This window comes from Megalobrama amblycephala, linkage group LG1 (assembly GCF_018812025.1).
Source record: "Megalobrama amblycephala isolate DHTTF-2021 linkage group LG1, ASM1881202v1, whole genome shotgun sequence".
NCBI classification, from domain to species: Eukaryota; Metazoa; Chordata; class Actinopteri; order Cypriniformes; family Xenocyprididae; genus Megalobrama; species Megalobrama amblycephala.
In genome coordinates, this window is record NC_063044.1 from 22,365,297 (window position 1) to 22,382,785 (window position 17,489).

The 17,489-nt window shown below is 41.8% G+C and overlaps 1 protein-coding gene across 1 annotated transcript; it reads left to right on the top strand.

Annotated features, from left to right (window-relative positions):
* The first annotated feature begins 24 nt into the window (after nucleotides 1-24).
* Nucleotides 25-16,523, top strand: LOC125244313 (tripartite motif-containing protein 16-like). Its single transcript, XM_048154357.1, has 6 exons — nucleotides 25-698; nucleotides 6,292-6,387; nucleotides 6,474-6,707; nucleotides 12,847-13,003; nucleotides 13,420-13,467; nucleotides 15,250-16,523. The coding sequence occupies exons 1-6, from the start codon at nucleotides 126-128 to the stop codon at nucleotides 15,777-15,779; spliced, it is 1,638 nt and encodes a 545-aa protein (XP_048010314.1). The 5' UTR covers nucleotides 25-125; the 3' UTR covers nucleotides 15,780-16,523.
* The last annotated feature ends 966 nt before the right edge of the window (nucleotides 16,524-17,489 follow it).

Below are 17,489 nucleotides of genomic sequence, written 5' to 3' on the forward strand. Positions count from 1 at the left end.
TTTTCCACACGTCACTCAAACACAAAAGCAGGAAACCATTTCAACTTGTCAGTTCAGGGAAATAGAAACTGAAGTGTAGTTGAGCTGCTGTGTGTTTGTGTTGTTCTCTGTATTCATGCAGTAAAATGGCAGAAGCCAGATTTTATCAGGATGAGTTCACGTGTCCTGTGTGTCTGGATCTCATGAAGGATCCAGTGACTATCCACTGTGGACACAGTTACTGTAAGAGCTGTATTACAGGCTGCTGGGATCAGGAGGATCAGAAGAGAGTCTACAGCTGCCCTCAGTGCAGACAGACCTTCAGTCCAAGACCTGCTTTAGGTAAAAACACCATTCTGGCTGAAATGGTGGAGAAACTGAAGAAGACTAAACTTCCTGCTGACTGTTACGCTGGAGCTGGAGACGTGCAGTGTGACGTCTGTACTGGAAGAAAACACAAAGCCGTCAAGTCCTGTCTGGTGTGTCAGGAGTCTTTCTGTCAAACTCATTTTGACCGTCATGAGGAATATCACTCTCGTAAGCCACACAAAGTGATCGATGCCACTGGACGACTGCAGGACATGATCTGCCATAAACATGATAAAGAGCTAGAAATGTACTGTATCACTGATCAACAATGCATCTGTGTGCGGTGTAAGGAGTATGAACATAAAAACCACAACACTGTATCAACTGCAGCACAGAGGACAGAGAAACAGGTATGAATTGAGAGGGATTGTTCACATAGAAATGAATGTGCTGTCTTTATTTACGCACCATCATGCCATTCAAAACCGCTTTGACTTTGTTCTGCAGAATGTAAAAGGTGATATTTTGAAGAATGCCTCATCTATTTTAGTCTATACATTGAAAGTCAATGGATACAAAAGTTTAAAGATAAAAGCATAAAAGTAATCCAAACAACTCCAGTGGTTAACCCTCAGGGGTCTGAGGATTTTTGGGGCCCTGGAGAAGTTGACATGCCCTGACATTTGTGCTTTTTTCAGTTGTTCATAAACATATTAATGGAAAAAGTGTCATTACACTGTATTCAGCACAAACTAGGCTACAATAATATGTGAGGAACATGTATGTACATGTTTGTGTTTTTGAAGGAATAACGTTTATGCGTGGTTATTGAAAAAACAAAAAACTTAAGTCACTGAAATAAGGCCAAAAAAATATATATTAAAACTGTGTTCACAAGGATTCTGGGTATTGGAGGTTGTAGACTAGAGTTTTTGCTTCAGAATGAAGTAAAAATTATCCTTACTACTCCTTCATATAAAACAATAGAGAGATTTAAATTTTCTAAGACACTTTTGGTGAAGAAACACAGTATGCATGGAGGCGTGAATCCTCATGTATAATGGGTGATTCTCACCTGAGAAGACAAAAGAATTGAATAATAATGACCTGAAATGACTTGCATATTAATGAGGCCTTTCAGTCAGGTAGGCTGTGAAAAAACCCTCTGTGATCATGCTGATAACAGGATTAAAGTCCACTCAGGACAAAAAAAACATAATTTTTGTGATCTCGTGCATGCACGTATTATTGCACATGATATGAAGAAAATTTTGTATAGGCCTATGTTAAATTACAGTACCAGTCAAAAGATTGAACACATTGCCATTATAATGTTTTTAAAAGAAGTCTCAAGTCTCTAACCAAATAATGGTTTTCTATTTTAATATACTTTAAAATATAATGTATTTCTGTGATGCAAAGCGTCTGAACATTCCTACCTCTAGGGCATTTCATATAGGCTACTATATTTTTTATATTATAGAGCCTAAATGTTGATGTGCAGTTGACAAATTATACATCATTAAAAAGATCTAAGACTCAAGCTTCACATTTTGACTCTTAAAATCTTATATTGACCATAATTTCTTAATATGCTTAAAAGCATACACAATTGGAGAAATATTGATGGATTCTCATATGTTTATATCAATTTTCTATACAGAGGAGTAATATTTATTATTCTATATTTATTGTCATCATTATGAGCGCTGGATGCTGTGTTTCTAATTCATACTTGAGCCAGAGGGCGCTCTGCCCCTTTTGTCCACAAATGCCTCAGTAAAAGAAGAGGCATATCATGTGACAATCAAGGAACTAACAGAGACAAGAGATCGCTAAATATGGCTATTCAAAACACTTTTCAAGACAATAAATACACGATTGAGATGATGTATGCATGTATTGACTGAATTTGCGTCTGAATAGCGCTGGCTCCGTGGGCGTGGCCGCATTAGCGGATAATGAGCTGAATCAAGGACTTCTGACATGGCTCTCTTTTCATACAGATTACATAAACACAGAAGGTTTGTTTTCGATTTGACTTATATGTTTTAAAACCTGACATCTTAACGTTTTTTTAAACATAAGTGTAATTAGTATTCACCAAGTTACAGTTCATTTTCTAAGAACTATCAGATTGGAGTTCGTTCAGAGGGAGACGAGAGATCACGCATCATGTTTGTTTTCTTTATTTTACAAAAAGCACAACATTTTGTTTTTACTCTGAGTGTACACAAATGAAAGAAGATATCGGAGTATTTTGAGTCTCTTTCACACTGATAAGAAAAAAACCACGGTGGTATCGCCGGCGATACCCTCAGACCTCAGAGTGTTAAAAAATAAGTGTGCTTAAGTGTACTGATGTGCACTTGTAGTGTACTTCAAAGTAAACGTATATTTTAAAAAAAAAATGTAGATAGGGCGGGACCGGAGGAACAGACCAAGGGGGCTCCAGCAGGTCTGGAGTCCTGGCTGAGGGCCAGGTCGGTGCTGGAAGTATGGGTGAAGCCTGCTTGACAGGGATCAAGGGCAAGAAGCCTGGGTGGCACCGGCAGGGCAGAGACCTTGGGCAGCGCCGGTAGGTCAAGGAGCTTGGGTGGCGCAAGAACGGCTACTTGGGTGGCCTCCGGGCCTACAGCAGGCTCTGGGAAGGCCTCCGGGCCTTCAGGGATAGAGGAAGGCTTCTTCCTCCTCTTTCTCCGTTTGTGAGGCCGAGGTGGTAGCATTGAGCTTGCCACCTCTGTGTGCGTGGCAACATCTTCGGCCGCCTCTAGGGGTGTTGCAACATCTTCGGCTGCCTCATCGAAGGCTGCAGATAGGAATGAGGCTGGGCCGTTCTTCCTCCTCCGTCTCCGCTAATGGGTCATCGAAGGACTGGGGCTTCCACTGACTGCAGATGGAAGTGGAAAACAGTCAGTGGAGTGGGACTCTGCTTGAGTTAGGGGTTCAGGCTCCCCACGATCAAAGACATGGTACACAAGGTCCCAGAAACCAATATTCCCCAGCTTCTCAATCTCCCACAGGCTGAGAGGCTGTTCGAGGCAGATGTTGAAAACCTCCTTAATATCAGCCTCACTGAAATCCAAATGGTCTACTTCAATTAGAATATCATGGGCAAAGTCCCTCACGTCAGCCCCCTGCTGACGAAAGTAGTGAGAGTTGACATGCTGGATCAAAAGCTGACGGTTGGAAAGTCTAGTGATGAGAGATTAAAAAAGGAAGATGCCCATTCTTTGCTGAGTCCTCTTGTGGCTGGATCGTTCTGTCAGGTTTGGACAAGCGGCAACCTCCCCCTGTTTCTCGTGAAGCCAATATGGAAGTGAATTAAACTGCAATTCATCAACTGGCCGCTAGGGACAGGCTGTAGAAGTGAGCAGAATCTCATTGACCATCATGTTAAATTAGCCAAGTTTACAGCAGAAAAAAACATGTTTACAGTCTGGTTCATATTGTGGTTTTGGTCTATACTGCGAATTTTGCCCTTCATGACAACTCTGAAGGGGGTGAATTTTTTTATAGCTCATCTGTTTAAATTATATTAAGCCTTAAAGTTCTGCATAATTAAGGGCGTGGTCACTTGAGTGACAGGTATGCCGGTGCTGTCTGTGAGCCGTCATGTTACCTCAGCAGCTTATTTCAGCCGCTGAATTTTTCTGTATTATTTTATACAATATATGGCTTGCTGCATACTTGAGACAGATGTCAGTCTGTGTACGTGTGCTCGCATGCGGAACACGCGTTGTTGGATCGTCGTGGCATTGGCTAAAAGTTTTGTTCCTGAGATTTATTACAATGACAATACCAGGAGGATATACAACTCCGACAGCACTACTTGGATATAACTAAAACTGCTGCACTATTTTGAAACATTATACTTTGGATACGTGCTCATTAGTTTGAGAGAACATTTGAGAGATATACATCTGGTACATATATATATATATATATATATATATATATATATATATATATATATTTTACCCAAGTGCCACGGATTGGATTCATCTCGCGATCTCTATTTCATTATAAAAGTATGAAATCCCATTTGATTTGTGTTATTTGCACACCCCACACAAATTAATTAGCCTACTGGTGTTGGAGCATCTATAACGTTATCGTAAAAAAAATCACCGTAGATTGACAGTAATCCTTTAGTACTTTGTAATGATATTGCTATCTTTATTAATATTTTAGATAGTATCTAAGATAGATAGCTAGGGCGGGCATGGTTTCAGCAACAAGTCGCATGGGCTCCAACTTCGTCCCGCCTCTTTGCCCATTTTCAGTTATCCGTGAGTGACGTGCGGTCACGTGCAGCTAAGATGGCCGCGGCCTCATTTACGCGTCAAAACTGCTATTCAGAACTCTATGGGTGACGTCACGGACACTACGTCCATATTTTTTTTACAGTCTATGGGTTTGGATGTGGAAAGCATGAGGACTCAAATCCAGGAGAAATAGTGGGCTTTATTTAAAGGTGCCATAGAATGTCTTTTTAAAAGATGTAATATAAGTCTAAGGTGTCCTCTGAATGTGTCTGTGAAGTTTCAGCTCAAGATACCCCATAGATTTTTTTTTAATTAATTTTTTTAACTGCCTATTTTGGGGCATCATTAAATATGCGCCGATTCAGGCTGCTGGTCCTTTAAATTCTCGTGCTTTCCACCCACGGAGCTCGCGCTTGCCTTAAACAACATAAAAAAAGTTCAAACAGCTAATATAACCCTCAAAATGGATCTTTACAAAGTGTTCGTCATGCAGCATATCTAATCACGTAAGTACAGTGTTTATTTGGATGTTTACATTTGATTCTGAATTAGTTTGATAGTGCTCCGTGGCTAAAGCTAACATTACACACTGTTGGAGAGATTTATAAAGAATGAAGTTGTGTTTATGAATTATACAGACTGCAAGTGTTTAAAAATGAAAATAACGACAGTCTTGTCTCCGTGAATACAGTAAGAAACGATGGTAACTTAACCACATTTAACAGTACGTTAGCAACATGCTAACAAAACATTTAGAAAGACAATTTACAAATATCACTAAAAATATCATATTATCATGGATCATGTCAGTTATTATTGCTCCATCTGCCATTTTTCGCTATTGTTCTTGCTTGCTTACCTAGTTTGATGATTCAGCTGTGCACAGATCCAGACGTTAATACTGGCTGCCCTTGTGTAATGCTCGAACATGAGCTGGCATATGCAAATATTGGGGGCGTGCATATTAATGATCCCGACTGTTGCGTAACAGTCTGTGTTATGTTGAGATTCGCCTGTTCTTCGGAGGTCTTTTAAACAAATGAGATTTATATAAGAAGGAGGAAACAATGGATTTTGAGACTCACTGTATGTCATTTCCATGTACTGAACTCTTGTTATTTAACTATGCCAAGGTAAATTCAATTTTTAATTCTAGGGCACCTTTAATATAAAAAATAAAACAAAAACAAACAAAAACTACCCCAAAAACTACCCACAAGATGCAGGGAAACATGAAACAAGCCCAGGACTGAAAACACAAGGAGAATAAATAGGAGAGCAAACAAGGCAGGTAACGAGGGAAGACAGGTGGGGCAAATAAACCAATAATGAGGTAACAAGATGGCCGGGGTCAAGACAATAGACATGAGAGCACGTGGCACAAAGAAACACATGACAAGCCATGTGCTCACACCAAACATAACAAAAACACAAGCACTAAACGAGACATGAACACGCAGCTAATGAGAGAACCCATAAGCCACGTGTTCACACAAAACAAGACAACATGAGAGCACGCAGCCCATGAAACACAGACTGCGTGCTACACAGCACAAGACAAAAAGTGTGGGGGAGGGGAGCCAAGTCAGAGCCAGCTGGAAAATATGAATCTGTGGTTTGAACTTACAGAATAAACTTGCCATGCTAGATCTTTAACCCTCCACCAATTCTGGATTTATGTAATAGTAGTATTTTTACGTGTCATTTCATTACGTGTTATTGGTTTGTCCTCCAGAAACGGCTGAAGGAGACGCAGATAAAGATCCGTCAGAGGATCCAGCAGAGAGAGAAATATCTTCAGCAGCTGAGAGAGGCTGTGGAGTCTCATAAGGTGAGTCTGGAGAAGAAGAGAAGTTTGAGAAGTCTCAGTCAGGACTCACTGAAGCCACTGTGTGATTGTGATGTGTGTCCTAACAGCGCTCTGCACAGACAGCAGTGGAGGACAGTGAGAGGATCTTCACTGAGCTCATCCGCTCCATCGAGAGAAGCTGCTCTGAGGCCACACAGCGGATCAGAGATCAGGAAAAGACTGCAGTGAGTCGAGCTGAAGGACGACTGGAGCGACTGGAGCAGGAGATCAATGATCTGAGGAGGAGAGACGCTGAGCTGGAGCAGCTTTCACACACACAGGATCACATCCATTTCCTGCAGGTAACAGAGATCTAGAAGAACAGGATCATAGTGGACTTGAGCAAGAGAAACATTTCATGAGAGCAGAATGAGCCGCTGACTGAAGTGTTGATCTGTGTGTTCGGTTATTATATAATCATCAGTCAGACTCTCATCTGATCATCTTTTGTTGAAAGAGACGCACTTATAAAGACGACACCTTTTTTTTAAAAAATAATTAGGCAAACACCATTAATTTTTTTAAAATAAATTATTAGGCAAACACCATTAATTAATTTTTTCCTCTGGTTTCTTCTGTCATGATGAAATCAGTGAACTTGGTGGTGTCAATTTCCACCCAACTAGATTTTTCATCATCTTTTTTTAATGAAATCTTTTATTTCTACTACAGTATTTTCAGTAATTTTCTCTAAAATTGGGTCAGGTGATTTCAAACCTGATAAGATTGATTAATATACTCGTAGCCTTTGAACTGCTTTTCCTCTGGATATCTTCTCAATCCTACAATGTGATACAATGTGTGCTCAACCTGTTTCACAGACATTTATGATCTTAGCAGATGTTTTATCATCCAAACCAGTTCACACATAGTCCAGAAAAAGAAGTGTGCTTAATTAAGTAATTACTTCAAATCTTAAAGGTGCCCTAGAATGCTTTTTCACAAGATGTAATATAAGTCTAAGGTGTCCCCTGAATGTGTCTGTGAAATTTCAGCTTAAAATACCCCATAGAGTTTTTATTATTCAATTTTTTAACTCCTTATTTTGGGGCATCATTAAAAATGCGCCGTTTCAGTGCGTGTCCCCTTTAAATTCTCGCGCTCCCCGCCCCCAAGCTCACGACTCTATAATACATAAAGTTCACACATCTAATATAATCCTTAAAATGGATCTTTACAAAGTGTTCGTCATGCAGCATATCAGATCATGTAAGTATGTTATTTATTTGGATGTTTACATTTGATTCTGAATGAGATTGATAGTGCTCCGTGGCTAATGGGCTAAAGCTAACATTACACACTGTTGGAGAGATTTATAAAGAATGAAGTTGTGTTTATGAATTATACAGAATGCAAGTGTTTAATAATGAAAATAACGACGGCTCTTGTCTCCGTGAATACAGTAAGAAACGATGGTAACTTTATCCACATTTGACAGTACATTAGCAACATGCTAACGAAAGAAAGACAATTTAGAAATATAACTAAAAATATCATGTTATCATGGATCATCTCAGTTATTATTGCTCCATCTGCCATTTTTCGCTATTGTCCTTGCTTGCTTACCTGCATAAAGTCTGTTGATTCGGCTGTGCAGCTCCAGACGTTAATACTGGCTTGTCTAATGCCTTGAACATGGGCTAGCATATGCAAATATTTGGGGGCGTACATATTAACGATCCCGACTGTTGCATCACAGTCGGTGTTATATTGAGATTCGCCTGTTCTTCAGAGGTCTTTTGCACAAATCAAATTTATATAAGAAGGAGGAAACAATGGTGTTTGAGACTCACTGTATGTCATTTCCATGTACTGAACTCTTATTCGACTATGCCTAGGTAAATTTCAATTCTAGGGTACCTTTAAAAAAAAAAAAATTTTAAACTGGACTTGCAGATAATATAATATTAATGAAATAAAAGGCCACTTAAAAGAGAAACTTTCATGTTTCTTAAAACACTTAAGTAAACTTTTAAAAAGTGCACTTTGTAAAATTATCAAATTATTTTTTTTAATTTAAAGTGCATTTTAAATAATTGTTTTAATAATCACCTGTTGTGCTTTAAAGAATTTATTCACTTATTCTGATGTGTTGACTAACACTAAAGCACAAATAAAGTACTTGGTTATCAAATTAACTGTTATATATTTTACTGATATTATATATTTAATCATTATTACTAATATTTTTAAATGCATCACAAAGAAGTTTCAGTAGAAATTACAAAGTATATTTTAGTTTATCATAAATGCTTGTCTGTTCATTGAGCAGTAACTTTAATCATATTTCAAAGACAAAAGTAATTATGAAATTACATTTAAGGATACTTAAATTCTACTAAAAATACACTGTTAATTTTAGCTAACATCATTTAATATAAATGTAAACTATAATACATTAATTTAATTAAAATAATTATTTTAATTTTAAAAAAAGTCTAAAAAATTACATTCAGTCTGCTCTTAAGTATAATTTTAAAATTATATTATGTATTAATAAAAGTTTGTATGTAAAGTAAAAAGTAAAAGTATGCTAAAGTGCACTTCTTTTTCACCAGGATTGTAAGTGTAAAATAGTTCCCATTCAGTCAGTCATGTTCAGCGTTACATCGATACTGACGTAATGGGGTCTCGCTTGGGAGCCCAATCACCTCCAAAGGCTTCAAAACAAGCCAATGGGAATTGGCAAGTGAGATTTACATGCCGGACCATACCCCTGGCATCCGGGTATAAATAGACCCAGCATACTCACCTGCATTCATACTTTTGCTTCGGAGCCGATCAGTTCGGATCATCCTTTCACCTCTAAAGAGTGATTTCTTCAAAAAGAACAAAACGGCAATTTTAATTGCTTAAGGACAAGTTCCTTGCAACAGCAATTCTAATTGCTGTCTACTGTTTTGTTCCGGTGGCTGCTCAAGTCTCTCTAGCTGGTGGGAAGGCACACTCAGTGGTGGGTGTGACGGCGCTCTGCCCACAGGACGGTGCTGCACTCATCCCTGTGTGCTTCGGCTGGTGGGTATACTAAAAGAGCAAGCATCAGCACCAACGACGACTCCAAGCTTCCGCCCTCAGGGACGGTTGCTCAGTCGGAGGCGGACTCTGAGTTGACTGCCATGCTTGCCCGGGCCGCCGTGGGCATCGGTTTCGTGTGGAACCCTCCACCATGTCCCGAGCGCTCGCAGTTGGATGATTGGTTTCTGGGTTCGGGCCGTGGCTCCCACCCAAGGCTTACTCTGCCGCTGGACAGGCGGCCTCTGCCCTGCATGCCATGGCCATCTTGCAGGTCCATCAGGTGAAAGCTCTCAAGGAGCTGCATGAGGGTAGTTCTGAGTCAGGGCTCTTGCAAGAACTGCGTACGGCGACCGACCTTGCCCTCCGGGCGACGAAGGACACGGCGCGGGCCCTGGGTCAGACGATGTCCACCAGGTCCAGGAATGGCATCTTTGGCTGGACCTGGCTGAGATGAAGGACACCGACAAAGTCCGCTTTCTCGACGCCCCCATCTCCCAGGCCGGCCTCTTCGGCAACACTGTCAAGGACTTTGCGCAGCAGTTCTCGGCAGTGCAAAAGCAGACGGACGCCATAAAGCACATCTTGCCCCTTGTGATGTTGCTACCAATCTGCCAGGGGGCGTGCCTCCGCCTGCTCCTCGCCGGGGGCGTCCTCCTGTGGCTCAGGCTTCCGGGAGATCGGAGCCATCCCATCTTCCCCGAGCCTCCCGCAGGAAAGCCACGCCACCTGCCCAGGCTGCCAAGTCTTCTAAAAAGAAGAAAACAAAGAAGCAGCCCTGAGACGGAAGACCCAGAAGTGATGGAGACTTCTCTGAAGGAGATGGTGACCGCACCTCACCGAGAATCCTGTGTTTTGTTTTCTTTCTGTTCCGCCGCTGGTCCCAGGGTCAGCGGTACCCACAGTGTCAATAAAAGAGCAATTTCCAACACCTCTGGGTCATATAAGAAGGTCTGTGCTGAGGGTGAGCGAAGCTCCGCTTCCTCAGTCTCAGCCACTCCTTCCTTCGCCACGGGCAGGGTCTTGGCGCCCTGGGGACGCACAGCCTCCCCACACCACCCTGCCCACTTGGAGCCACGTGAGTGCACCCTACTCACAGCCTCGACTTCGGGACGCACTGCCTCCCGAGCCACAGTGCTCCATGCTGCCCCCCCCCCCATGGGTACTTCTGCTGCCCGGATGGTTCCACTCGTACGGTGCTTGGGGGCGTGGCTACGCCTTCCCAACCCATCCCGTAGGCTCATTCGGACAGTTAGACTCGGCTATGTGATTAAGTTCGCCAGGCGTCCCCCCAGGTTCAGCGGCGTTCTGTTCACTTCGGTGACAGGTCCAAACACCCCTGTCCTGCGGGCAGAGATCGCGGTTCTTTGGTGAAGGACGCAATAGAGTATGCGTTTCCCCCAGTGAGCCTTCTCGCACAGACATTGTGCAAGGTCAGCGAGGACGAGGAGCAGGTCTTGCTAGTTGCGCCATACTGGCCCAACCGGACCTGGTTCCCAGAACTCATGCTCCTCGCGACAGCCCATCCCTGGCCCATCCCCTTGAGGAAGGACCTCCTTTCTCAGGGGCAGGGCACCATATGGCACCCACGTCCCGACCTGTGGAACCTCCACGTGTGGTTCCTGGATGGGACGCGGCAGACTTAAGTGGCCTACCGTCCGCGGTAGTTGACACCATCACTTCAGCTAGAGCCCCCTCTACGAGGCGCGCTTATGCCATGAAGTGGAGTCTGTTCATTGAGTGGTGTTCTTCCCATCGGGAAGACCCCTGGAAATGCCCGATCAGTGCCGTACTCTCCTTCCTTCAAGACAGTTTGGAGCAGAGGCTGGCCCCCTCTACCCTGAAGGTCTATGTGGCCGCCATCGCAGCACATCATGATGTGCTTGATGGCAAGTCACTAGGAAAGCACAACCTGGTCATCAGGTTCCTCAGAGGCACCAGGAGGTTAAATCCCCCTAGGCTTCACCTCATTCCCTCTTGGGATCTCTCTGTCGCCCTCACGGGCCTGCGGAGAGCTCCCTTCGAGCCCCTTGAGTCAGCTGAGCTGAAACATCTGTCTTTGAAGACAGTGCTCCTGACCGCACTCGCCTCCTTCAAGAGGGTTGGGGACCTGCAGGCATTTTCGGTCAGCGATTTGTGCCTGGAATTCGGGACGGACTTCTCTCACGTTATCCTGAGACCCCGGCCTGGATATGTGCCCAAAGTTCCCACCACTCCCTTCCGGGACCAGGTGGTGAACTTGCAAGCACTGCCCCCAGAGGAGGCAGACCCAGTCCTTGCGTTGCTGTGTCCCGTTCGTGCCCTGCGTCTGTTTTGGAGGTCAGCAGAAGGGAAAGGCTGTCTCCAAACAGAGGTTGGCCCACTGGATAGTGGATGCCATCGCCTTGGTGTACCAGTCCCAAGGCGAGCCGGAAAACGGTACGTTTTCCCTGACGGTAAACCCGTGACTTTCCCTGGGCGGCTTTACTCTGCCCTGTCTCTGACTGCTAGTGTGTTCCTTCCGGAAGGTAGGACCTACTTCAGAGATCTTCCATACGCGTTACTGTTCTCAGGCCAGTCCATATGTGTTTTCCACACATTACCTCCCTTCGGGCAGGGTGTGGTCTCCGTAGCTTTCCCCTCCTTGGGGAACGCTTTCCTGGCGTTTTGGTTATGGCTGAGAAAACGTGGGAATTGAGTTCCGAAGCACTCTTCCCTGGGGGTAAGGAACAGCAGCTTCGACATTCTCCATTGTATCGCCCTGTCCTCTCCATCCCACTGGTATGGAAGACATTCCTGGGCTTACTCTGGGTGCTGGAGGGTTATGAGTATGGGCCACACTTGCATTGGGCTTGCCAGCATCTGCCTCCCTAACACTCATAACGTAGTACAGTTGCTATGGCGCTTTCCACTGGACCCCATTACATCAGTATCGATGTAACATCAAACGTGACTGACTGAATGGGAATGTCTAGGTTACTATTGTAACCCCCGTTCTCTGAAGGAGGGAACGGAGACGTTACGTCCCCCTGCCATAGCTCTGAGTCACTGCTGAGTGGCCAGATACCTATCTCGGCTCCTCAGCAAAAATATGAATGCAGGTGAGTATGCCGGGTCTATTTATACCTGGATGCCAGGGGTGTGGTCCGGCATGTAAATCTCACTGGCCAATTCCCATTGGCTTGTTTTGTATCCCTTGGAGGTGATTGGGCTCCCAAGCAAGACCACATTACGTCAGTATCGACGTAACGTCTCCGTTCCCTCCTTCAGGGAATGGGGGTTACAATAGTAACCTAGACGTTTTTCATGATTAAATAATGAATAAGAGAAGAATGCATCTGATGCTGTGAAAGTGCTGGATTGAGTTGAGTTACTGAAGATCAACAAGAGCCACACAGATCTGATATAGTGCAGTTTATTGGCTGAAGATTTGATTTGTGTTTTCTGTAGAGTTTCCAGTCTCTCTCAGCACCTCCTGAATCTACAGACGAACCCGACGATCCCTTCAGTTCTCTCTCCTCTTTTGATGGTGTGAGAGAATCTGTCCGTCAGCTGAGAGACAAACTGGAGGATTTCTGCAAAGAGGAGCTGAAGATCTCTGACAGAGGTAAAGTCCCGCACCTCCATTATACGGACGCGTGTAGAAAGATCCTAAATGTGAACATACAACAGTTTCTAAAATGTTCCTATGATTTATAAAATGTCCATGTGCACAATTCTTAAATTACATTTTTCAAAGTTTATCTTAAATTCAAGTGTAATATGAACAAGTGCATCAAAATTCACCTTCAGAACAGCCACAAATATCCCTTGATGGTTCAGAAGTTCGACACTCATCATCAAGAGCAAGTGTTTATATACATGATGCAGGATGAAATCCATGAAATTTAGGATCAAATCTGAAACGAGTCTTTCATCATCTAATATCATATTGTACAACATCATATTAGAAATGTTTTAGAAATGAATGCATTTGATTTTGTCATTTCTCTTCACACTGTTCATGTCTGTTGATTTCCACAGTCACATTCACCAACATGAATCCCAAGACCAGGAACGACTTCCTACAGTGTAAGTCACTAAGAAAACAAGCAGAAAAACTCACTGAGTGTGTTCATGTTCTTTCTGTAGAAGGTGAAAGAAATCATGACAGAAGAGTTTAATAATTGATCATGATAATGACGATTTGCAGCTGAGACACTGATGATACACTGAACATAGAGCCATGAAGAGTTCAGATACATTAACTCTCTGAGGTCTGAAAACGCGCTGGCGCATTTTGCAGGGTTTTTTTTCACATTGCAGCAAAACAGACTTAAAATACTCCGTCATTTTTTGTCATAGAGACATAAGTAATATATCAATTGAAACTATAGAATATCTTCTTTTATTTGTATACACTCAGAGTAAAAACAAAATGTTGTGGTTTTTGTAAAATAAAGAAAACTAACATGATGCGTGATTTCTCCTCTCCCTCTGAACGAAGTCCAATCTGATAGTTCTCAGAAAATGAACTGTAACTTAGTGAATACTAATCACAGAAAAATTACACTTATGTCTAAAAAAACGTTAAGATGTCAGGTTTTAAATCATGTAAGTCAAATCGAAAACAAACCTTCTGTGTTTATGTAATCTGTATGAAAAGAGAGCCATGTCAGAAGTCCGTGATTCAGCTCATTATCCGCTAATGCAGCCACGCCCACAGAGCCAGCGCTATTCAGACGCAAATTCAGAGGCAATACATGCATTCATCGTCTCAATCGTGTATTTATTGTCTTGAAAAGTGTTTATCTGGATGTAAAAGTCATGGTTAGCGAGCTCTAGAAGACATACAGTTAGTTCCTGTTTTCTTTTCTTCTATAGATGAATTTTAGATGAGTTTTTGTTTCTTTAGCGCCCTCCGGCTGCAGTATGAATTGGAAACTCCATTCATGGAATAGCCTCTTCTTCTTTTAGATGAATTTGTGGACTAAAAATGCACAGAGAGCGCCCTCCGACTTCAAGGATGAATTGAAAACACCAGCGCTCATAGTAATGACAATGAATATTAAATAAATATAACTCCTCTGTATAGAAAATTGACATAAGCATATGAGAATCCAATATTTCTCCAAATGTGCATGCTTTTAAACTAAAAGCCTATATTCAGACTCTTTGCATCACAGAAATACATTATATTTTAAAGTATAATATAAAACCATTACTTTATATTGTAATAATATTTTTCTGTATGTTTCATATATCATGATGAGCTTGAGACATCACAGAAGGTTTTTTTCACAGCCTACCTGACTGAAATGCCTCATTAATATGCAAGTCATTTCAGCTCATTACTATGCAATTCTTTTGTCTTCTCAGGTGAGAATGGCCCATTATTCAGTGGTGATTCACGTCTCCACGCATACTGTGTTTCTTGGCAAAAAGTGTCTTACAAAAACTAAATCAATATATTGTTTTATATGAAGGAGTAGGCAGCATAATACATCATTTTGAAGCAAAAACTCTAGTCTACAACCTCCAATACCCTAAAGTATTGTAAACACAGATTTACTATACTTTTTTTGGCCTTATTTCAGCGACTTAAGTTTTTTGTTTTTTCAATAACCACACATAAATGTTATTCCTTCAAAAACACAAACATGTACATACATGTTCCTCACATATTATTGTAGCCTAGTTTGTGCTGAATACAGTGTAATGACACTTTTTCCATTAATGTTTATGAACAACTGAAAAAAGCACAAATGTCAGGGCATGTCAAAACTTCTCCAGGCCCCAAATCAGCCTCAGACTCCAGAGGGTTAAAAGATCAGATTGATAATTCCTGATTGTGATGTGTTTTATCTCTATCAGATTCCCATCGGATCACTCTGGATCTGAACACAGTGAATGAAGCCCTCCATCTGTCTGAGAGGAACACAGTGATTACTTACACTGACACACCGCTGTCGTATCCTGATCATCCAGACAGATTTGATTATTATCACCAGGTGTTGTGTGGAGAGAGTGTGAGTGATAGACGCTCTTACTGGGAGATTGAGTGGAGTGGATATGATGTGGATATATCAGTGTCATATAAGAGCATCAGGAGGAAGGGACGGGGCCATGAGTGTGTGTTTGGAAATAATGATCAGTCCTGGAGTTTGATCTGCTATTCCTCCAGTTACTCATTCAGACACAATAACATACGGACTCGTCTCCTTGTAAAGTCCATCAGACACAGGAAAATAGGAGTGTATGTGGATCACAGTGCAGGAACTTTGTCCTTCTACAGCGTCTCTGGAGACACAATGATCCTTATCCACACAGTCCAGACCACATTCACTCAACCGCTCTATCCTGGGTTTAGGGTTTTATCTGGATCATCAGTGAAACTAATTTGAAGAATCAGAACAGACTGATACTACCTATAATGCTTTGAGCTCATGATGAATCAGTAACATTGGCCGTTTCTCAATCTGCGTATTTGTCTGTACTTGTGTTCTTGTGGACTTGTGAAACGTCATCAGTCGCTGTCCAAGTACTGTCCCAATTCAAAGTTCACATCTAGCCAAGTTCAGATCAATGAACCCCGGATGTGTTCTTGATCCGCCCCTTTTATCGAGGATGCATCGAGAGGTGACTTGTGCAGACTTGAGAGAGCCAGGTATCCCAGAATGCATCTCGCATTAACGAGCAAACATCATAGTAAAGGAGAAAACCCGCATAATTTAAACATATTACTGTTATTATGTCATGATATGTAGTTTTAAGAGTTTATCAGGCGAGAATGTGCTGGTTTAAAGCTCAAATTTGTGGTTTATTGATAAAGATAGCGCCTTTCTGAAAATTTAATCTGACGTTGTCAGAGTTGTGAGATCCAGACGATCACCGGACGCTCAGCGCTCATGTATCCAGCCGAGAGCAGCCTTACCTTGGCTACTCCTTCTGACGTTTGCCGCTGGCTCCATTTTGGCTGAGGGCAACTTGACGTTTCATAACTTTATATATGGCTATTTAACTTTTGTATCCTAGTAAATCGCTGATTTTATACGCTTGACTGAATTGTTTGCTTTATTTCTTATTGTATATTCTTATACCTTTTATAATGGCTATTATTGAACATTAAAACTGACATTTAACAAAAAGAGACAGAGTTGTGTTTTATGTTATAGCCTATTTCATTTCATTATAGTGAAGATAATCAGAGTATGCACAAATAGTATTGTTTAATATTTTTGAAATATATACGAAAAGAGGCAGGGTTATTAATATTTTCCAGAGTGGTGTTTTATAACACATTTCGTTTTATTGTTGGCTAAAAGATACATGCAGAGATAACCGGAGAAGGAAGAGCGAGCTGAGTGACGTTATTAAGTATGCTGCTGTTCCATTTGCAGAATCACCTGACTTGTTGTGTTCTCCCGTCCACGGGAGTTCGTTCTCCTGAGTCGAACTTGCCAAGTCCGAACCACCAAGGACGCAAGTCCGAACTTTGTGAACTTGGTTTTGAGAAACGGCCATTGAGATGTTATAGAGTCTCTTATTTTCTCTTCATTACATTAATACTACAGCTGAATGTCTGCAGTTGAAATAGACAGGAAGAATACTGTGTGTTGTGTGTGTGTGTGTGTGTGTGTGTGTGTGTGTGTGTGTGTGTGTGTGTGTGTGTGTTCATTGGACTTTGTTTTGTATTTGTTAGTTCAAGGTACTATTCTGTCCCTACCGTGTGTATATTGTGTCACTAACCTCTGGAAAGAGTGTCATTACAGATGGGTTAAATGAAATGACAAAACTTTAAAGAAGATGATAATTCTGACTGAATCTGATGAAAAAGATGATACAGATGAGCTTTAATTAGACCGGTTATCAGTTCTGTCTGCTAAAGACTACTTCTGTGATTTATAATGTTGATTTGAATTACATTCAGGAGTAGTTTAAGTATTGATTCAAATTGAAAATGTGAAGTTGAAGATTGATGCTTTATCTAAATTGAACTGAGGGTCTAAATTTAAATACCGTTAGCTATGTGTGATCAGAATGATAAACGGAAAATGTTATAGACTTGACAGTAGGGATATAAAAAATGACAGTCACTATCAAAATGATCTGTA